Raw genomic sequence first — 23780 nt, forward strand, 5'->3', positions numbered from 1 at the left:
TCTATGATCGTCTCCATGGGAGAATAGCAGCCTGCATTGCTGCGAAAGGTGGATATACACTGTACTAGTGCCGACATTGTGCATGCTCTGTTGCCTGTGTCTATGTGCCTGTAGTTCTGTCAGTGTGATCATGTGATGTAGCTGACCCCAGGAATGTGTCAATAAAGTTTCCCCTTCCTGGGACAATGAATTCACGGTGTTCTTATTTCAATTTCCAGGAGTGTATTTGGAAAATGACCAAAGATTTTTGTAGCACCATAATTCACCCCTTTCTGTGCCCAAGTGAGTTTTAATCCAGAATAGTGAGGATAATCCTTTCTTCTAGTGTTGTAGCTATGTTCTTTGCTGTTATTTTTGAATTGGGATGGGTTATTAATGACAAATTTCATAAGTGAATATATATATTGCAAAGGTACTGTGAATATCCCGAGTTCCTTAAATAAAAGTCTGCAAGGTGATCTTGGGTGGGCTCCAGCTATTATTCTGATTACACACCTTTGTGCAATGAATACTTTCTCTCTTAATGACAAATTGCCACAAAATATGATGCCATATGAACACAGTGAATGAAAATAGGCATAGTAGGCTAATTTACTGATATGTTGATCACCAAAATTTGTAATAACCCTAATGGCATAAATAGCTGAACCTAACCATTACAGCAGATAATCAATGTGTTTCTTTCAATTTAATTTCTCATCAATGCACACACCCAGAAATTTTGAGTATTCTGCATTAGCAACAAACTTCTGCTCATAGTCTATATTTATCAATGGTGTTATGCCATTTACTGTACAGAATTGTATAAACTGTGTTTACTCAAAATTTAATGAGAGTCCATTTCCAGAGAACCAATTAATAATTTTCTGAAAGACATTGTTTGCACTTTCCTCAGCTGATTCTTTCTTCTTGGGTGTGATTGCTATACTTGTATCATCAGCAAAAAGCACTAGCTTTGCATCTTCATGAATACAGAGTGGCAAGTCATTAATACATATTAAGAACAATTAGGGGCTTGTCACAGAGAACTGCCATTTACAATCATTTACATTCCTGCCAATGTTGTGTAACGTTTCTAAATCCCAGTGACACTAAAACTGATCAAATACAACTAAGTACAAATTGCATTTGCTGGACATTCAGCTCGTAATAAACAAGAAAACTGGAGCTACTCAGATTTACAGAAACTTACATCTGTATGATCTGCCCCTTCATTGCAATGAATTTTTGTTTCAAGTACTGATAACAAAACAAATAGAATTGTCAGATATTCATTGCTTGAAACACTTTTCCTGAATCTTTGAGTGGCTCTAAAAATCTCATGATTATCTTGCAGTGTTTGCCATAACCATTAAATTTTTTAGAGTGGCCCTTTCTTGCAAGTATTTCTGCGACTTTATCTCACTGTTTAACTGCTAAATCTAGTATTCTAAAAAGCAAATTTCACCTTGTCTTGAGCTTTGTTTTAAATTAGTATGTTACTAATCAATGTCATCATTTTTCTTTATGGAACAAGCAATCTCTCTGGCATCATAATTTGTGAAATAAATCATTGTTGCCTCATGTTTCAAATAATTAACACATACAATTTCTTTGTGGACTTATTCAAAACATATGTAAGGCATTCTTAATACTGAAATGTTTGCAGATCCCTACATGTATATAAATTAAATCTTATTAATATGTGGCAATTTCTTCATAAATTAATGTTTCCATGACATGATTATTAACAATTTCTCCAGGTTATTTCTTCTCAGAGTAGTGTGCTACCAATAGCATGTTTCTGAGTGACCAGTAATACTCAACAAAGTGTGCAGTAATAGATAAATTACAACCTTTTAATGTGGATCAGTCCAGATCTCTGTTGTACATGAAGGGATTCACACATTCAGGCTGGGCAATGCTAAGTATCATATTCATCTGTATTTCATTGCCCTGTCTTTCATTGTGGTGTGACACTGTCGCAAAATAAGGCAAAATGTTGGTGATGTACACCCATCTAAATTGTGAACCAGCATCTAAAAGCTGCTGCCATAACGTGTGAAATCCTCCAGCTGATATTAATGTATATGGATATATATACTGCCACAGGCTTGTTTGCACTATTAGGGGCAGTACATTTCACTGAATTTGACAACACTTCAAACCTTACTCTTAGATATATTTTGAAAATGTGTATTCTATACATCATATATCTAATCCAAATGCCATTTCATTTTAATTTTCTCTGTCAGTACTATGTTACAGCATGAACACATACTGGTAATAACAGGTTGCTAAATAATCATGACCTTCAAGTGATAATTTCCAGCATATTTCTCTTCCAAGTAAACTAGCATATATTGTGAGTGTTTAACATGCTATTTTCTCCAACTAGTTGAAACCTATATCTAGATACCACAAGCTTTTATGCTCCCATATTTCTTCCGCTTTGTCCATATCTTGCAGTGCCAATGGCTCCTTCTTCCCCTCTTACTATTTAGTCAGGTTGTACAATGACTAAGGTTAAGGACATGCATTCTGGACAAAAACTTTCTTTAAATCTCTCTCCATTTATCACCAGTTAGACTCTCAGTAAGTTACTTTAGGCAAGTGCCTTAGTACATCCTTTTTTAGCTGAACTGTGCTCTGTTTCTGGCAGCTTCATTCATATGTTAAGATATAACAGACAGACACTCCTCTATCCGTTTCCAATTAGAGGAACTGTAATATGCTCTTTTTTTCATGCATTATATTACTTTGTCACTTTCTCATATTTTCAAATTCCTTGATACCAGTGTATGGGATGGCCATCAGCTATGGTGCTTTGTGACATTCTTGCCTTAGAATGGAAATAAAGTTGTACTCACCAGTTGAAACCTATTGAAGTTTCTCATGACAATAGTAATTCCCATGCAAGTCTTTTCATATATTCATGACTACTCCAATGAGCATCCATTAGAATATGCAGACTGAATATGGTGATACAGCAGACAGTTGCACAGTTGCATTTCACAGTTCTTTATTTTCATTTCACATCCCCTAATATAACACAGTTATATGGCCAGTTCACTATTGGTTAACTTTTTATAAGCCTCATTAATAGTTTGCAGGCAAACATCAGCATACTGCTACAATAGTTCACTGTTGAACATCTGTGAGCAGTAAATACCTAACCACACAGTTCACTATTTCTCAAATAAATTGAGCACACACTGTCATTGTTTTTACACATGGTCTATTTACGTTACACTAATTCCACTGTTAATTAAAGCATTATTGATAGGCTAACTGATACAGACTTCCCGGCTGAAAATCAGCCATGGACTAACTGTCTCTGGACCAAATATTGGGCCATTATATATTCTCACCATAATAGGTACTGAAACTATACATTGTTTGATGTATAAGTTACAGAAATTACAATTAAAACATAACTCATTCAGTTAACTGAATCTATCAAAAAAATCCTTATTTTTAGCAGTTCCTTCTACCACAAAGTTCTGGACAAATTAATTGTTTAAATAATGAAATTAACAGCTATACAACCAATACTTTGACAAACCTGGTAATTTTTTTGGAATTAATTAAGGCTGGCTTTCTCAACTTAAACTGAAGGAAGGCTCTTTCATAATTGTAACAGTATGTAGGTCCCCTTTAGGAAACTTTCATTTATTCCTGTAAAACTGGGATGCCTTGTTGTGTTATCTGTCAGCTAGGGGAAAGCAAATTATTATTTGTGGGGACTTCAATGTTGATTCACTGAAAGAGTGTAATAGGAAGAATGACCTGGATGTCTTGCTCGGTTCTTTCAATATGTCATCTGTCATTAACTTTCCTACTCAGGTAGTAAAGGACAGCAGCACATTGATAGATAACACTTTTATAGACCAAGCTAGGTTTAAAAACATAAATTCTTGTCCTGTTGAGAATGACCTTTCTGATCATGGTGCTCAGCTAGTTACAGTATATGACATAGCTCCATTGAGTAATTCAAAATTACCCTCCGAAGTTGTGCGTTCAATTAATGGCTCAACAATTAGAAATTTCAGAGAAAATTTTCAGCAGTTAGACTGGGATGAGGTGTACAGAGAACCCGATGCTAATTTAAAATATAACTAATTTCTTGATACACTTGTAAGAGAATTTGAAAACTGTTTCCCCAAGAAAGTAGTTAAATGTGATTATAAGAAACCATGGAAAAACCTTGGCTTACTAAAGGAATAAAAATATCTTGTAACCACAAAAGGGAACTGTATCTAACAACAAGAAAGAGTAATGACCCAGAAACAGCCAAATACTATAAAAACTACTGTGCTACATTAAGAAAGGTTATTAAAAAGTCGAGAAGCATGTGCATCATGTCTGAGATTAATACCTCTGATAACAAAATCAAAACAATTTGGAATATTATTACAATGGAGACAGGGCAACCAAGAGTACAGGATGATGGCATCACCATCAAAGCGAACGGAAACTTGATAAACAACAAGCTGGAAGTCGAAAACATTTTGAATAATCATTTTTTTAAATGTAGAGAAAATAGGATCTAAATGTTCATTAGAAGAAGCAAGGCAGTTAATGAAAGAGGCCTTATGCATACCATTTGATACAATTGAAATTCCACCCACCTCTCCTTCAGAAATTAGGAAGATAATAAACTCTCTCAAGAATAAAAGCTCACATGGAATTGATGGCATTTCCATCAGGATAATAAAAGCTTGTTACCAAGAAATAAGTGGGATTCTTAGCCACATATGTAATAGCTCTCTGAAGCAGGGTATTTTCCCAGATAGACTGAAGTGTGCCATTGTTAAACCACTGCATAAAAAAGGGGATACGTCTGATGTCAACAACTACTGCCCAATCTCTCTTCTGACTGCCTTATCCAAAATTCTTGGAAAAGTAATGTATTGTAGAGTAGCTTCACACTTTCGTAAAAATAAAGTTTTCACAAAATGTCAGTTTGGTTTCCAGAAGGGTTTTTCAACAGAAAATGCTATATATACTTTCACTAATGAAATATTAAATGCTCTGAGGAACTGGAAGTCACCTGTTGGGATTTTTTGTGATCTATCAAAGGCTTTTGATTGTGTAAATCATGGAATACTTCTAGATAAGCTCAAGTACTATGGTATGAATGGGACAGTGCTCAAATGGTTTAAATCATACCTAACTGGAAGAGTGCAGAAAGTTGAAATAAACAGTTCACATAATATGCAAAAAACTGGTGATTTCTCAAAGTGGTGAACAATCAAGAATGGGGTGCTGAAAGGTTCGGTCTTGGGTCCTCTGCTGTTCTAAATATATATTAAAGACTTGCCATTCTATATTCACGAAGATGCAAAGCTGGAACTTTTTGCTGATGATACAAGTATAGCTATCACACCCAACTGACAAGAAGTAACTGATGAAATTGTAAATGATGTTTTTCAGAAATTCATTAAGTGGTTCTCTGCAAATAGGCTCTCATTAAACTTTGACAAAACACAGTATATATAGTTCCACAAAGTAAATGGAATGACGCCATTAATATATTGTACAATAGGAATAATTTTGGACCTCTCAAAGACATTTGATACTGTCCAACATGATATACTGCTAGACAAATTAGAATATGTCGGTATGCGAGGAGTAGCTAAAAAGTGGTTTCAGTCATATCTCCATAATAGGAAACAGGTAGTAGAAACTGCAACAACAAACAGTAAAAACCAAAGTATTGTTCTACAGATCGGATATTCAGACTGTGCCAATTGGGGTACAGCAGGGGAGTGTTCTAGGACGTTTCCTATTTCTTCTTTACATAAATGATATCAAGATTCCAGTAAATGGTACTCATATAACCCTGTTTGCGAATGACACAAACATTGTAGTAACTGACATAAACTGGGTATTGCCAACATCTGCAACCAGAGTTATAGAATATTTGCAAAATTGGTTTGAAGTGAACAAATTAACCATAAATATCTCTAAAACTAATTATATCCATTACAGGAAAGCAAAGTCACACTCTGATCTAGATCTCAGAATACAAAATAAAGAAATTGTGAGAGTTGCTACCACAAAATTCTTAGGTGTACATATAGACGAAAATTTAGACTGGAAATCCCATATCCTGTATCTCTCGCGTAAGTTAAGCTCTGCTTGCTTTGCTTTATGTGTTATTAGCTTTGTATGTAGTAGGGAATGTAGCAGAGCTGTTTACTTTGCTTATATACATTCTGCTATTACCTATGGCCTCACCTTCTAGGGTCATAGTAAGAAAAATCTCAAAACCATCTTCACTCTACAAAAACGAGCTGTTAGAATAATTACCAACAGTTCAAGGCTAACTCCTTCAAAGCAATTATTTAAACAGCTGAATATTCTACCCCTACTGTGCCTCTATATACAGAAAAGCGTAATTAATGTAAAAAGAAATATTAACAATTTCCAATCCAACTCGGATCTACATACTTATAACACAAGAAAGTGCAATGACATTCATATAAAAAGAGTTGACAAGGCTTTGGCGCAGAAACAAACAAACATACAAGAAAGCAGATTGTATAACAAACTACCGGTAAAGATAAAAGAAATAAAAAAATTGTCTTCATTTAAAGAAGCAGTATTCAAATTTTTAATGACCAACTGCTATTATAGTGTAAAAGAATACCTGGAATAGCTTCATACTAAACAATTATATTTATGTACTCTGTGCCAATATTAATTTTTATCTGACTGTTGCTATGATCTAAATAAATAATATATACAAAAGTGCTAGAATTGTATGTGTTATATCTAAATATCAACTGTGTATCCTATGTAAAAAGTCTTTCTCATGCATCAATGTAAATAACCAAAGTTGTACATGCTATTTCAATGTGGTCTGATGTTATGCAGTCTACTATGCACATCTGTATTTTGTATAGTATTGTTCACCCTATATGTGTGTATATATATATACTATGTACTTTTTGACAAAATCTATGCAATATACATTGTCTCTGGATGAATAAACTACTACTACTACTACTACTACTACTACTACTACTATAGACTTCGATCAGAAATTGGTAGCTAAGGTAGAATATTCAAAATTTCTAGGTGTATCCATTGATGAGGGGTTGAACTGGAAAAAACACACTGAGGATCTGCTGAAACATTTGAGTTCAGCTACTTATGCTATTAGGATCGTCGCAAATTTTGGAGATATACATCTGAGTAAATTAGCTTACCACACCTATTTTCATTGTCTGCTTTTATATGGCATCATATTCTGGGGTAACCCATCATTGAGTAAAAGAGTATTCATTGCACAAAAGCATGTAATCAGAATAATTGCTGGAGCTCATCCAAGATCATCCTGCAAACACTTATTTAAAGAGCTGGAGATCTTCACTGTAGCCTCAAAATATATATATTCACTTATGAAATTTGTTATTAACAATCCGAACGAATTCAAAATTGTAGCAGTGTACATGGCTACAACACTAGGAGAAAGGATGATATTCACTACTCAAGGTTAAATCTAATTTTGGCTCAGAAGGGGGTAAATTATGCTGCTACAATAGTCTTTGGTCACTTACCTAATAGCATCAAAAGTCAGACAGAAAAAGAAAATTAAAAATATTGAGTGTCATGTAATATTTTGTGTAATGTAATATCTTGTATAGACACCTTTTATTAACCTGACACGTTCCACATCATTACAAAGTGTCGTATTCATGATCTATGGAGCAAGTACTAATCTAATCTAATCTCATCTAGAGCCAAATAAATACTTTAAGAATCCTAGTAGTTCTTCTTCCAAATGTTTATAATTAGTATAGAATTTATATTTGTTTATAAGTCAACAGTAGAATCTAAGTCCCAAAACAATTACTGATTTCACCCTATAACAAAAGTATTAACTAGGAATTGTCAAAATAAATTAGGAAATTAATTACATATGCAAAACTTATCACAAATTAGATCTGGTGGTATATTTCTTAAGAATGAGGGCCAACATTTCTCTCTTTTGAAAATGCATATTGTACTTATGTATTTTAATGGTAATTAATCAAAACCGAAAATAAAATGAATTTAAGGAGACAGATGGCAAAACAAGAGAACCCAGCTTGCTTCAACACACTTTGTATCCTCAATCTTCACTCACCAAGAATGTGACAGTTTATTCACAATCTTTATTGTAACTGGAATCTACATTGAGAAGACTACAGTGAGTGAAACAACATGCTAGATTTTGCATATTATTATCCATGGTCCATAACAACCTTGATAATAAATGACATACATGATGACATGCAAGGGTGATGACACTGCAGCATCTCTGCATTTAGCTGGTGACTGTAAATGGCTAAAATATTCATTTGAGTACCTTGGTAGAGAGATTTTGTCTTTTGTATCATTTAAAGTACAGTAAAGTGTAGGGAAAACTGCACTCAGGCACCAAGGGACCTCACACATTACCATTTCTGTTCTCAGTCAACACAGGAATTCCAAGTAAGACAGCCTGCAAGAATGGTTTTGTGACTGCTTTCTTAGAAATGCATGGCAATGAACATCTTGACTGCTCCACAACACTTTCCAACCACATAGTGTAGTTTCTTATTGCATCAAGGTATTACATTTTACAGGGAGGTACTGCAACACCCATCTTACAGTCTGTACATTGTGTTATCAGATAGCAATCTAATTTCCTGTCTAAATGAAGCATCAACTAGGTGATGATTTCAGCTCACTGGCACCATATCAGTCATGTGAGTAGACTTCACTCCAGTCAACCAATTTCCATAAACAGGGGCCTTCTGGGAGGAATATGTCAACAGTTGTGATTAAAAAAGAATTTGAGAACAACTCATATAAGTGTATATTTATCATTGTTTTTCAGCATATTAAATGTCTTATGATATATATCTTTATTCCCCCCCCCCCCCCTCCTTTTTTGGGGGGTTATCAGTAGTGTATGTTGGCTTTGATCTGTGACACATTGACCTTACTGTGTGCACGATCATACAGGGTGACAATTATTGTACTGTATGAAATAAAATCATCGTAACTTCAGAACAGACTGCGTTAGGACGTTCAAACTGCATGGTTGACCATGGGGCTTAATGGGAATTAATATGCACTGTATGGCTTGATTTAGTGATGAAGCCCACTTTCACTTGGATGAGTTCATCAATAAGCAAAATTGACACATTTGGGGGACTGAGAATCCGCATGTCATGATTGAGAAGTCTCTTCACCAGCAACATGTGGTGTGCAATGTCAAGTCATGGAATAATTGGTGTGATATTCCTTGATGGCACAGCAACTACGTAATAGTACGTGAAGGTTTTGAAGATGATTTCATTCCCATTATCCAAAATGACCCTGATTTTGTCAAGATGTGGTTCATTCAACACAGAGCTTGACCTCATCGAAGTAGGAGAGTGTTTGATGTCCTGGAGGAGCACTTTGGTGACTGCATTCTGGCTCTGGGATACCCAGAGGTCACTGGCATGGGCCTCAATTGGCCCACATGTTCTCCAGATCAGAACACATGTGACTCCTTTTTGTAGGGCTATCTTAAAGACTGGGTGTACAGCAATAACCCTGAAACCATTGCTGAGCTGAAAACAGCCATTCAGGAGGTCATCAAAAGCATCAATATACTGAAACTTCAGCAGGTCATGCAGAATTTTGCTATTGGTCAGAGCCACATCATGCCGATGTTGGCAGGCTTATTGAATATGCCATAGCCTAAATCTGAAGGTCTGTGGTGATGTTTACATGTTGCATAAACTATGTGCATGCCTTATTTTGTAACTAATTATGTTTTTTCTCATATAGTTCAATAATTGTCACCCTATACATGCACAAAAAGAGAGAGAACAGAGTATTGACAATATTTATTTTTTGGAATTTCGGCTGTGATGGCAAACTAAACTGTCTCAACATCAAGGTCTACATTAGGTTAAAAGATGATAGTTTGTGATTTGAGGAAGCTAATGAGTGTGATATCATGAGAATAGCTGTTTTTATGGAATTTTTGTAGCATACTATATTGGATTTTGGTGTGTGATTGATGACCACCATTTTGATGACATAATGGCTCATACAACTGGAGGGAGGGTTAATATATTCAATATTTACTGCCATTCTACATGATAAATGAGGCTAATGAGACATAAATCACAGCACTAGCTGTGAACTATGTTACTTAACAACTGATGTCCTTAACAAAGTCATATAAATATTGTATATTGCAAATAGCAGAAGCTTTGTCACACATTAGGTGGTATCCTTTGTATCCTTGTATTACAGTTCTTGCCAGTGGCAGATACATATGGGGGATGTGCCCCCATCCCCCACCCCCCACCCCCCTTTTGGGTATGCCCACTTTGCCATCCGCGCCGCTCCCACCAGTCAGCCCGCACCCAAGTCATTCGTTTCTTTCGTCAGTTGACTCGACTGAATGGAGTTACCAAGTAGTTCTACTTTCCTATGTAGCACATGCATCTGCATCATCATATTTTATATGTTTCTGTGTGGGACAGAACTAACACATACCTACAAGAAAAGTTGTGGCCATTCTGGTGATCTCGATACGTTATTCTATCTGGTGATTGTTCAAGAAGAGTTGTGAATATTCTACTATTTTCTTATTGTTCTGTTTTTCAGTTGAATACTCACCCTGACATTGATTGTCCTATTGATAATGTAATTAATCAATTTGACAGGAAGAATAGGCACATAGAATTCATCATTTAAGGAAGAGAACCAGGATTCTAACTTTTTAATATCATAAGATGACATTGTCTTGTAATTGTATATTCAGTTTAAATAAAACTTTCTTCAACTTTGCATGTGACTTGATTATATTTTATTACGGTAAAAGTAAAGGTAGCTCAAATTATCTTTAGCGCCCCCTCCTTGAGGTTTTTCTGGTGCACGATCAGTATACATCCTACCAGAGATTTCCCACGTATTTACAGTATAGTTCGCAATATTTTCTCTGGCATATATTGCTGTTCTGTGTATACCTGAGCATGTTTGACACTGTCTTATATCATGGCATTTTTTTATGGTCAGCGAGACAAATTTCCTGAAGTGCATTTAAATATGGGTCAACATCCCTTTTCTGTTAGATGAACTGCTCACACTTATTCTGAGATTTACCCTTGACTTTCAGCTATGGAATGTGTACACAGAGTTTGATATTCCATTTTTATAATATGTGTATGTGTAAACATCTGGTCAGTCTTCTCTAGCAGATTCTAGCCAATGGAGCACCACTGTAGAAAACTGCATATTCTTCACTTTGCAGTTCATCATTGCCAACATAAGAATGTTATTAGACTTCATCTCTGTACCATTTCTTCTATTTTACAATATACTTTTTTTCTCTTTGGTTTAAGTAAGAAACCTATTGTTTAAAATGCATGTAAGAGTTCAGCAGCTATAAATTATGCATTGTAAATGATGAAACCATTGTAAACAGATTATTAAAATTTTCCATGAAAAAGTGAATCTCCATCAGTGATTGAGGAGTTATGATAAACTTGTAATTTGCAGAATTCACTTCATTGTCTTGTATTACACAAGGATGTTACAAAAATATTACTCGTGGAATGTTCTGGGAGACTTTAAATAATTCAGGAGTTAATGAAACCATCCATCATGTAGTAGAACCATTCAGTCATAAAAAGATACACAAAAAGACTGAGAACTTGCTAGCTTTTGTCAAAATCATTTAACAAACTGGGTAATACGTACACATGCACGCGTGCACATGCATGCACACACACGCTCGAGTGCAAATATGCGCACCCCCCCCCCCTCCCCCCCCCACACACACACACAAACCACACACACACACACACACACACACACACACACACACACACACACACACACACACACACACACACACACACACACACACCTGTGCATCTGCATCATGCTGGCTGAAAACACAGTGGCAAGTTTGCAGTTCAGCAGGACGAGCAGGTGTACGGAATAGGAATGTAACACGTGTGCACTGGAGCTGTTGAGATTGGGCCATGCACAATGATAAGGAGGTGAAAATGCAGACTGAGAATGGGTGGCAGGACAGAGGAGGAGAAGATTGCTGGGTACAGGGTGTGGGTGCAGTGGCTGAGTAGATATTGAGGCCAGGAGTATTACAGGAGTGAAGGATGTGTTGCAAGGATAACTCCCATTTCTGTAGTTCAGAAAAGACAGTGCTAGGGGGAGAGATCCAAACAACATCATTTGTGAAGAAACCAATGAAATCAAGTATGTAATGCTCAGTGACATGTTCTGCCACTGGACTGTCAGTTCTGTTCTATGTCACAATTTAATAGTGACCATTCATTCTATGACGATATTGTTAGTGAACCTGGCTAGAGGGCTCATAAACAAGTTGTCACAGTAGGTTGCCACACTGGTGTCCATTACTGTGCAGTGGAATTTTGTGTATATCTTGTCCTCACATAATAGGTGAGGTGTATAATGAATGAGGTTATGAGTTTGGAGTCAGAAGGGAAGTGGCAGAGGTTAGGTTCAACAGCAGCAAGGCCACGAGCATAAGGGGTTTGGTGTGTAAGGAGGTGTAATCAAGCATTGTAAGTAGAAATCCAGTTTTTAATGTAGTGGGGATGGTTGAGGTTCAATGAAAGAAGTGACTGTGTCTATGATATGAGACAATAGGCTGTGGACAGTTAGTTGGAGTTGTTGGTTGACAAGAGCAGAGAGCATTTCAATGGGAGGACATTGCAGCTGGTTACTGTGCCCCCACTGAAAAACCTACATGACATCCTAGGCCATCCCTATGCCACTCTCATGCCCACTCCCAACCTCATGCCACAAGGACATATCCCTGCATCTCCAGCTGAGCACATCCTACTTCATTTCTCCCACAGGCTCATCCTGTCTTGTTAGAGGCAGGATTGCCTATGAAAGCATCAGTGTTGTATACCAATCTGTGCTGCAATTTCTGCACAGCATTTTATGTGGGTATGACCACCAACATGCTGTCCATCAGAAAGAATATCCACCATCAAACTGTGGCTAGGAACAGAGTTGACCACCATTGGCAGAAGGCCCTGCTGAGCACAATGTACTTGACGGCAGTGGCTGCTTCACAACTCATGCCATCTCATTGATTCCATCTGTCACCAGTTTTTGAGAACTTCAAGGGTGGAAGTTATGCTTGGAACACCTCCTTTGCTTCCACAATCCTCCTACCCCACCAGCCCACTCCACTCACACCATCCACACAGTAATCTCCCCATCATCTGACCTGTAACCCCCTTCCAAACGACAATAACATCATTATGTGCCACTCAGTCTCACAGGCTCAGATACCCAAATGTCGCATCTTGTCCTGTTAATTTGCTGCCACCCACTGCCACATTCCTATCCTGCACACTGCCTGCCTCTGTCTGAGGTGCCAACTACTCCTCCCCAACCCCTCCTCCTTCTTCCTACTACACTTTCCTTGTTTACATCTGAGCCAGCACAAGCCCTCACCCGATACCACTCGCCAAACTGTAATCCTGACATTGTATGTTCAGCAGACACAGTGTAGGTGCACAGGTTTGTGTGTGTGTGTTCTCCAACTCATTAAATGGTTCGCCAGAAAGCTAGAAAGTTTTCATTCTTGTTAGTGTATTTGTTGAATATTCAATGTTTCTGCTGTATGTTGGGTGGTCTCCCTTACTCCTTAATTATTTATAATAGCAATAGTTATAGACCATTCTTCAGAGACTTCTCCAACTGATTAATCATTAACACATTAATCACCAACCTCCTTACTGATGACCAATGTTTCCCTTTTCTCAGAAGATGTGGAAAATGTGATAATAATGCTAAGTCCATAAAAACTCTATTCAAAAAATTCAGGAGTTAAACAGTACTACATGGAACAGTGAGATACATATTTAAACATCAACTGAATAACATTCTAAAGTATAATTATATAATGTCTTTTGGCTATATTATAGTATAAGAGTGAAATAAAAAATCTTCCAGTGAAATAAAAAATCTTCCTCTTTGGACTGTCTTTGTACTCTATTGAAGAATCTCATAAAATCAATGTATTATGTTATAATATAATTAATATTAGCACAGTAATATCATAAAGTTCCACAGAGTTAACTCATTCTGTTGTCTTGTTTTTAAATAGAAATGAACATCTTGTAAGTTATTCTGCATTCAAGAGACTGCCAGATCCTTTGTAAAAGATGAAAATAAAATAATATAATTTCTTGTCTTAGAGAAGTCTTGGTATTGCATACAAAATACCTGTAATGCCATTTTCATTTCACATTCTAGGTATTGTTTCCCTTTTGGAAGACCAGAGGGGGCACTGAAAGCAACACTTTCACTGTTAGAAAGGGTAAGATGTAATTTAAAAACAATAATAGAAGTAGAAGTAGGAATATAGTTTTTTAAACATGGTCTAGTTTTGCTATTACATCATAAATGCCATATATTGTTATTCATGTTGCCATATTTACATCGGTGTCAATTTCAAAATAACCCATTTTGTGGGAATATTGTTAACTGTCAATTAGTTATAAATCCAAATATTTGGATAAGCCAGTTTAAAAGAAATGATATATCTAATTAAATCCAAACCAATTAATATAAAAATGGTGTGTGAGAAAATAACATACAGTATATTAAGCTATAAATAAAATGCTAGAGTCATACAAACAAATATATTTGAAACATTTAAACTACATCTTTTATTACTCCTACACTTAATCACCATTCACATTTAAGTATTTGTCATATCTCTTTAACAGATTGGTGAATTCTCTTGGCATAAAATTTGGCCACATGAGATGTCAATCAGTCCATCACAGTGACTTGAAGTTCTTGGTTGAGGTCAATTACTATTTACAAAAGTGTTACTATTCCAGTTGATTTTTGGATAATAGGTGTCCCCTCCAATCATGACCACATAACTGGGGAACATATGTACTAGTGAGCTGATTAAGGTTTGCAGTCACATCTTGGGGTGAATCTGATGATTGAGGGAGGACTAAGTTATGAGTTTATGCTCACCCTTTGTACTAAATCCATTGAAAGCAATCTTGAATGCAACTTCAATTGATATTTCAATGTATTTGAATTTCTTGTCTTCTGTAATGAATACACTATCTCAGTTTCCCTTCAGCACGTCTTTTTCCATCCAGTTAAACCTTTTTCTGGATGATGCTGTTGTACACAGAGAATCTGCAAGACTAAAAAATTGTAACAAAATGCAGGAGGACCTCCAGAGTATCAACATTTGGTTCAGGGATTAGCAGTTGGGCTTCAGAATAAACAAATGTTATCTGTCACAGATAAGTATAGAAAAAGACCTATTGTTGTATGATTACATGATTGCAGAACAATCACTGGAAGCAGTCACATCCATACAATATCCAGGAATGTGTACAGATTGATTTAAAATGTGATGACTACAAATAAAAATAACCACAGGTTCTGTGGATGACAAACTCAGAGTCATTGGGAGGATCACCAGGAAGTGCAGCCTGCTGATAAAGGAGGTACCTTTCAAAACCTTTGTTTGATCAATATTTGAATATTTTTCACCATCATCACCAGACAGGATTGATAACTCACATAGAGAAGATTCAAAGAAGAGCTGAGCAATTTAGTACACCTTCATTTAATAACTATGAAATCACTGTGGATATGTTCAGTCAATTTCAATGGTAGGCACTGCAAGACTGTCATTCTACATCACATTGTGGTTTACTGTTAAAATTCAGAAGGGTCTTTTGTATAAATATCAATGAATATATTGTTTCTTTCTATATACATGTTTAGAAAAGACCAGTAACATAAAATTAGAGGGATTCAGGTTACCTGAAGGTTTACCAACAGTCATTCATTCCACAAACCATTAGTGAATGAAACAGCAAATGGGGGAAGTGACAGTGGTGCTCAAAGCACCCTCTGTCACAATCAATAAGGTGGATTACATATATGTAAACATTTACCTCAAATATCTCACTGCTTGAAATCTTGTGATTTTGACAAGTTCCTGTACCCAGTTTATATCAACTTCACTATATTTCGGCAATGCTTGGAACTATGGAACTTTGTTGTGAATGCTTCAACAGTTGATCAAAATGATTTTAATTTGTGGGATATAGATGTAGAAACTTAGCTCAAATAGCTCACTGCTTGCAAAGTTGTGATTTTTACAGTTTCCTGTACCTAGTACATATCAACTCCACTACTTTTTTGCAAAGCTTTGAACTATAGCACTTTGTTATGAACATTTCAAGAGTTGATCACCATTATTTTACTAGTTTATCTACAGGAGAAACTTTTGGGGTTATACACTAACCAGGATCTCCTACAGCCATCGTTACCTACTCTAGATTGAGAGCTGACTGACATTAAAAATGCCCTTGAGTGCACCCCACATACATTCACCTACTTAGGAAGAAGCCTGCAATATGCAATGCATCCATGATCCAGTAATGGAGACCCTAAAGAAGAAATGTTGAAAGTTGGCGCCTAACTTGTCATATAATGTTTAAAATCTCTGTTTTGAGCCTCCCTGTTGACTCAGAAACAGGTGATCAGTGTTATTTCTATAGGTAGTTCTGCAGATTGTGAGAATCTTTTGATTTCCATGAGCAAGGCCAGTCTTTTTAACCTTTCTTTTCAGTCACAGTAATGATACAAGTATGATGAGGGAGCTCTAATGAAATGCATTTGTTACAATATTTACCTCTAACTGCAGCTTTGTTCACTGTGTTTCCTCAATGGGTGCTGGAAGGGCCTCTTCATGATGTTGAATGAGGCCTCTAGGCATACACCCTGAGTTCAGAGGGTAATCCTTCTCATCCCTTGCTACAAACTCACTAAGGGCTACCATTATTCACCTTATGTTAGAACTGTTAATGAAGAATAGAGTCCTTATCTTTTTCACTTGGTTGCACCTGACATGGAACATAGCAGACATCTCAGCAGGAGATGTGTGTCTTGCTGGCTCAGTTTCAGTGTCAGTGGGAGACTATATCTTCAACATGGTTGGAGGGATTGCTATAGTACTCTGAGTTCTCCATGATCCCTATCACCCTGTACATGACGCTTTGAATTATCACTGACACACCACTTACTGACAGGTTGAACAAGTGGGAATAGGTCCTGTATTAACTGAAGGGGAGAAGTTATAAATGGGGAAGATAGTAGCTGAAATACTTTTGCTGTGTCAGATATGAACCTCTTAGTAGCACACCCAGCACACCCATTTGTGGCAGCTTTCAACAGATTAAAAGTAGTAAGTTTGATTTCCATATGCTGACAAAGATAATAGCAACTAACTCATTCTTGGCCTGGTAAGAGTATTCACAGCAGGGTTGCAGTGCATCTGGTTCAATGTGTTTTGGAATTGTTGAGAAATAACTTAATTTCAAAAGCTCATTGATTCTCTTGTGATTTATGAACCTGTTATATTGAAAGCTCCCTTCAGAAACTCAAGTGATATACACCTAAGGAACTGATTTTGTGTTATAACAAGAAAAAGACCTAGAATAAAACCTGTTGGTTCCCTAAGCCTTCTTCAAAATTAATCTCTCAGACTTTTTATGGCTAAGTCAGGAGATGTGTAACAAACATGAAGATAGCAGATATCTATGACAAATGTCAAAAATGTATAGTGCTACTGAAGGGACACAGTAAATGTAACATACCATGACAGTCATCATATGTGCTGAGTGCACTGTTATGCGACAGTATTTAAGTTCATAACTGCTATGTTTACATCATAATTATAAGTTTTTAAAGTCTTCCTCAGAACAAATTGGCCAAAGGATGAAAGGATTTTAAATATTCCAGGAATTATGCAAGCATTCATGCTGGAAATTGGAAGAAGAGATTTACTAAATCAGACATAGCATTCAAAATTTGAAGATCTGACAAGTGTAATAAAGTCTTTGATTTATCACAAAATATCTTATACATGACACTTGTAAACTTCCAAAAGATCTAAGACTCTACCTTTCTTCATGTACATATACATTGAAATTAGTGGTATAACTGAGAGAGACACAAATGTTGTTTACAATTTATAATTTAAAACAATTTTATTTTTTATGACACTCATTGTAAGGACATACACAGTATTTCACATTACATGCACAATTTTCAATAAAATCAGTGAGAAACAATAGAGAAATGGAAAATGCAAGAATCCAAATTTTCAATGTAAATTTATGTCACACACATGGTGACACTGTGGAAATTTGTTCCTCACTGAGTGTTACATACAGATACAGGAGCATTATCAATAAGCAGGGTAAAAGGGAACAGTAAACCATAGAAATGTGTCATTGAAGAATGTCTGGATTTGAACAGTTCCTTTATTGGAACATTAACAATGCACAGTCAGTTGAAACTACTCTAACAACATTCAGACTTCATCTCTAATGGCCACATACATGTTGCCACAGCAAGTTACCATGTTCACAAAGGGGTCAGATCACACTGCACTTGCTTTATGGTAACAGACTCCATTAAGCACATACTCCACCATCAGAAAGGTCATGATGAGGTGGTGCTGAGTCATTCATGCCCCAAAATATCATGTTATTCCTTATACCAATTAGTTCTCCATGGGTGCTATGGGAAGCCTGCAATACAGTTTGTGTAATAGGCAAACAGTACTGATTGACCTTTGACATCTGCACAGTTTGTGTGCCTGTCTCGTAGCACTATGCAAAGCAGTTAAGTTCTGATAAAATAATAGCTTGAATATGTAAGAAATATTTAATCACTGTGATCATTGTGTGGACAGCTGGGAATCAGCATGGAAAGCATCAGGAGCTGGGAGAACTTACTGTAGCAGGTTTTTCAGTTAAAACCCAGGTGCTGTGGCACAGAGGTGCATGGTGGAGATAACTCTCATCTTAGGATGCTTATGGCTTGTAATCCAGTTTTTTCCAGGTGACATGTTGTCTGCTATAATACGTGATCATCTGCTAGGGCAGATGGGTGGCAGGCGTGAACACATGGTAGCAGGTAGCCACAACACACACACATAAAGAAGTGTAAAGAAGTCAGCTTGTATATGCAAATAAACATGCGAAATACACAGACTTACCTGGTTTTGTGACACTTTTTAATTTAGTGTGCCAAAGATGACCACCGTAGAGCACTCTAGTGAAAGCGGAGAAAACCATGGGACACAGAAAAGTGTGCTTTCACATTAGGTGGCAAACAATACCACAGTCAAGTTTAGAATATTGAATATATTGCTTATCAATACCTGGAACTGGTCCCATTCCCATACAGGGAAAAGTGTCAGCTTGTGTACTTTTGGCAGTTGCCATATTATAATGCAGATTATTATAGACACTAAGACAGGTAATTATTACCATAACCACTAGACCAGATATGGCTAGCAGTTGTTTATGGTCAATGATTTGATGAATATTGGTTGTAAGTTTTTGTTTCCATATTTGGCATTAGTTTACTTGAGCTTCATTTAAGATCTTTGAAAAATAAGCAATCACTTGTCCTCTCTCATCTAAGCACTTACATTAGCATGTGTTACTTACACCATACTATGATGTGCAGTTACTCTTCATGTGTGGTAGTAATAATGAAAATTGTGAAGCTGCCAGTGCATTGCAACTCCAAATTAATCTGAAGGAAGTGACAAAATGTGATTATCTCTCATTCCTCTTAATTCACTGGTGACTTAGCATAGAAAAAGAATAAGGAAAAATCATTTAAGACAATCCTGCTGCTTCCACTACATAAGTGATAATATTCACTTCAATGGAATCATTTTGCCTATACTACTATGAAGAATATAATGAGAGAGAACAAAACCTTCACATATAGTTGCTAATTTTTAAGTAATTCTACCATATGGTTTAAAGTAATATTTTATCTCATCACTGTCAGAATATTGAGGCAGGGTAGCTTCACAAGAAGATGGTTAAAAGCAATCAACAAATTTCAGATTTACTTTTCCAGAAGTGAAACTGTGTCAAAATATTGTCATCCAACATTGATTTAGTGTCTTCAGTAGTTCTACAATCCATGGTTGATTCAGGGGAGTGGACCAAACAGCAAGGACATCAGTCCTATCAGATTAGTGAAGGATGGGGAAAGAAGTTGGCCATGCTCTTTTAAAGGAACCATCCTGGCATTTGCGTGAAACGATGTTTCGAAATCACAGAAAACCTAAATTAGATGGCTGGAGGTGGGTTTCAACTGTCATACCCCCCCAAATGCAAGCCTAGTGTGCTAACCACTGTGCCACCTTGCTCAGTTACAATCCATGTAGATTTATACAAAAATACACTATAAAAACACAAACTTCTAAAAGTATTGTGAAGCACTGTTAAATTAAGATCAGTCAGTGCTCAAAAACTAGTCAAAGGAAGTAAAATCAGTCTCTCAATAGATACTGTTGTAATATTTCAGAGTCTGTAAGGGGTTTAGAGTGGAAGTCTTCTCAACATCAAACAGCAGAAATATATACTATATTTTCTAAACACGATACTTCATTTGGCCAAGAGCCACATTTTATACAAACCTCGCCTGTAACTAAGCTGAACTGCAGTTTAGAGGTCAGTGCCCAGCACTTAAATAACCTTAGCAAAAGAAATCCATTCATCATTGCTGCATCAGGGGGGCAGATTGCTCCCTCTCAAGATGCTAGCTGCCAATCAAAATCTTCAAATTAGAATCCTTTTGGAACTCCATTTTTTAAACCAATATACAGTAAATGTTTTAATTATGTAGTGCAAAAAAGTCAAAAAAATTTCAAAAACTTCATTCACCTGCTCCATATGAAGTTTATACTTTTTTCTTGTATGTTTAGTGCTGTAACAAATCAAGTACCAACAGCATTAGAGATATTGCAACAGAAAGTGCGAGGAAAAGTTCAAAAAATAGGAATCACCATTTAAAAAGGTGTTTTGGACATTTGATAGTTTTGAAAAGTTATCTATTTAAGAAATTTACTATTTGTCACTCTTGTCAGTTATACATAGTAAATGGGATTTTCAATGCAAGGCAAAACAATCATTACAGAACAGACCCAGACAAATTTATAAATGTTAATGATCTCAGTTCTGTTGCAATGAATCCACATGTATCCAATCAACAGTTTGATCAGGACATCTGCATTTCTAAAACTACATTACACTTTAATATGTCACCACTTCCATCCTTAACATCTACACTTATGTCAAGAATTGCTTAGGAATTATTTCATGAAACATGTACAGTTCTGTAACAGTCACCCCTCGGGACAGGACGTAAGTGGGCACTGAGGTTGCACAGGTGAGGCAGTGGTGTTACGAGTGTTGGAGGCCATGAACTGAGGTCTTACACTCAAATGCATCAGTGACACAGTGCTATCTGTAATGAAATGTTATTAACGTGATTACTAGAATGAATTCTGTCTTCTCCAGTGTGCAGGGAACAGGTGGGGCTCATCAGTCAGGCATTGGCAAGGAATGCTCAGAGACAGAACTTCAGCAGCTCATGTAGCTTGCAGCAGGTCAGACACACTGCCTGACAGCAAGGCAACATGGGGTGCTGTAGAAGTGGCTAGCAAGGCAGCCACTGGAGATGCCTCTGAGGATACAATGGAATTCAATGCTCTCAAAGCTGGAAATGCACTTAGACCTGTACCCACAGCATCTTCCAGATGGAAGTTGTCATGAAGACAGAAGCCCAGGACTCCTTCAGCAAACACTGTGTACAGCCAGGAAGGCAGTACACATACAGCCTGGGATGCTCAGGTTCCCAGCAAACAGAAAATGGCAGCTATCCGTCAGCTGATTTGGCCTTTCACCAGAGGAAGGCCCAGAAGGTCTGCATCTTCTGTCAGTTGCAGCTGTGACCTGTTGATAGTGGCAGTGTAAAGCTATGAAGTCCAGGTTGTGGTCTCATAGCCGAAGTCCTCAAACAGGTGGCAAGCAGCACATCACAGTTTGCCAACAGAGTTAATCTGCAACTAGCAAGACTGTCATTCCATCGGCAATGCAAAATGGAATGGCACACACTTAGGTTGAGATGTCTGGAACAGGGTTATTTAAAGCCAAATATTCTGTCATTGTAGCAGGTTAAGCATCCATTTGCCCTCATTTAACCTGAGGTGTCAGTGGCCATGTCCCCATTATGGTGTCTCTATGACAGACAGTTTTCCCTGCCCCTGCATTTCTCATCGGTACTCGAATACCTTCTATCAGCAGAGCTTGGATGTTGCATATTATTACTCTGAATTGTAGAGTTTGCACAACTACATTATGGGTGCTGTCATATGCACCATTTGTGCTCCTTTCTATGGTTCTGCTCACTGTGTGACAATGAGTTATGATGATGGTTGTGCTTTTGCAGTATTGGTACTCTTTGCATATTTTTGAAATGATTGTCACATGTTATAAGTTGGACTTGGGTTTTTTTAACATCTGAGTTGAGCAATAGTTAGTCCTAGCTGTAATGAGAGAGAGAATCAGATGCACCAGTAGTCGCAGCATGTTGGCGTTACCTGAAAAGGTGCTTTTAGTGAAGCTGTATTATCAGAATGGGGAATGTGTTAGTTCAGCGTTACAATCCTATCGCCATAGGAACGGGATTCAAATGGGTAAAGGTCCGTTGGCAAATGCAGCTGTGGTGAGAATGATTTCGAAGTTTGAAGCCTTGGGTTGTTTGAACGATAGACCCCGTAATGGCCAACCGAGCACAAGATGTAATGCTGCTGAGACAGTTCTGGAAGAAATGGAGACTGTAGCGGGTTCGTCTATGCATGGGGAAGTCAGCGCTCGCGCAGCCGCACGTCACACCGGCATTCCATACACTACTGTTTGTTTGGCACTTAAGCATACCCTCCAATGCTACCTGTACAAAATCCATCGGCATCATGAACTGTTACCTGGTAATTTAGTGAAGTGGAGGGCATTTGCAGTGCGAGCATTTCAAAAGATGGCGGAAGATGACGATTGGTTGAGTAACATGTCGTGGACCGACTGAGCTCATTTCATGCTCCGAGGGTCTGTCAACGCCCACAACTGCAGAATTTGGGCTACCGAAAATCCTAGAACTGTCGTAGAAACTCCATTGCACGACGAGAAACTCATGGTATGGGTTGGATTTTCCACATCTACTGTTGTCGGGCCTTTTTCTTCGAGGAAATGTATGATTCTGGTTTTGTAACTGCTACCGTGATGGGTGAAAGGTACGCCGATATGTTACAGAATCACATCATCCCCAGACTGGCCGATAAACACCTGCTGGCACATACGATGCTTATGCAGGATGGCGCTCCACCCCATATTGCTAGATGCGTGAAAGATCTCTTGCACACGTCATTTGGTGTTGATCGTGTGCTCAGCCACCACTTTCGTCATGCTTGGCCTCCGAGGTTCCCAGACTTCAGTCCATGCGATTATTGGCTTTGGGGTTACCTGAAGTTGCAAGTGTATCGTGATCGACTGACATCTATAGGGATGCTGAAAGACAATATCCGACACCAATGCCTCACTATAACTCCGGGCGTGCTTTACAGTGCTGTTCACAACATTATTCCTTGACTATAGCTATTGTTGAGGAATGATGGTGGACATATTGAGTATTTCCTGTAAAGAACATCATCTTTGCTTTGTCTTACTTTGTTATGCTAATTATTGCTATTCTGATCAGATGAAGCACCATGTGTCGGACATTTTTTGAACTTTTGTATTTTTCTGGTTCTAATAAAACCCCATGTCATTCCAAGCATGTGTGTCAATTTGTACCTGACTATCTACATTATTCCGTGAATTATTCTGTTTTCAAAT

At 37.3% G+C, this 23780-nt stretch overlaps 1 protein-coding gene across 1 annotated transcript in view; it reads left to right on the forward strand.

The window, feature by feature from the left end:
• LOC126248390 (calcium-dependent secretion activator-like) overlaps positions 1 to 23780 on the forward strand; it is a 1500396-nt gene that overhangs the window by 1092256 nt on the left and 384360 nt on the right. The window contains exon 20 of the mRNA XM_049949341.1: positions 14284 to 14347. Within this exon, the coding sequence (XP_049805298.1) occupies positions 14284 to 14347 (64 nt within the window). The remainder of the gene's footprint in view (positions 1 to 14283; positions 14348 to 23780) is intronic.

The sequence above is a fragment of the Schistocerca nitens genome, chromosome 3 (genome assembly GCF_023898315.1).
Source record: "Schistocerca nitens isolate TAMUIC-IGC-003100 chromosome 3, iqSchNite1.1, whole genome shotgun sequence".
Taxonomy (NCBI): Eukaryota; Metazoa; Arthropoda; class Insecta; order Orthoptera; family Acrididae; genus Schistocerca; species Schistocerca nitens.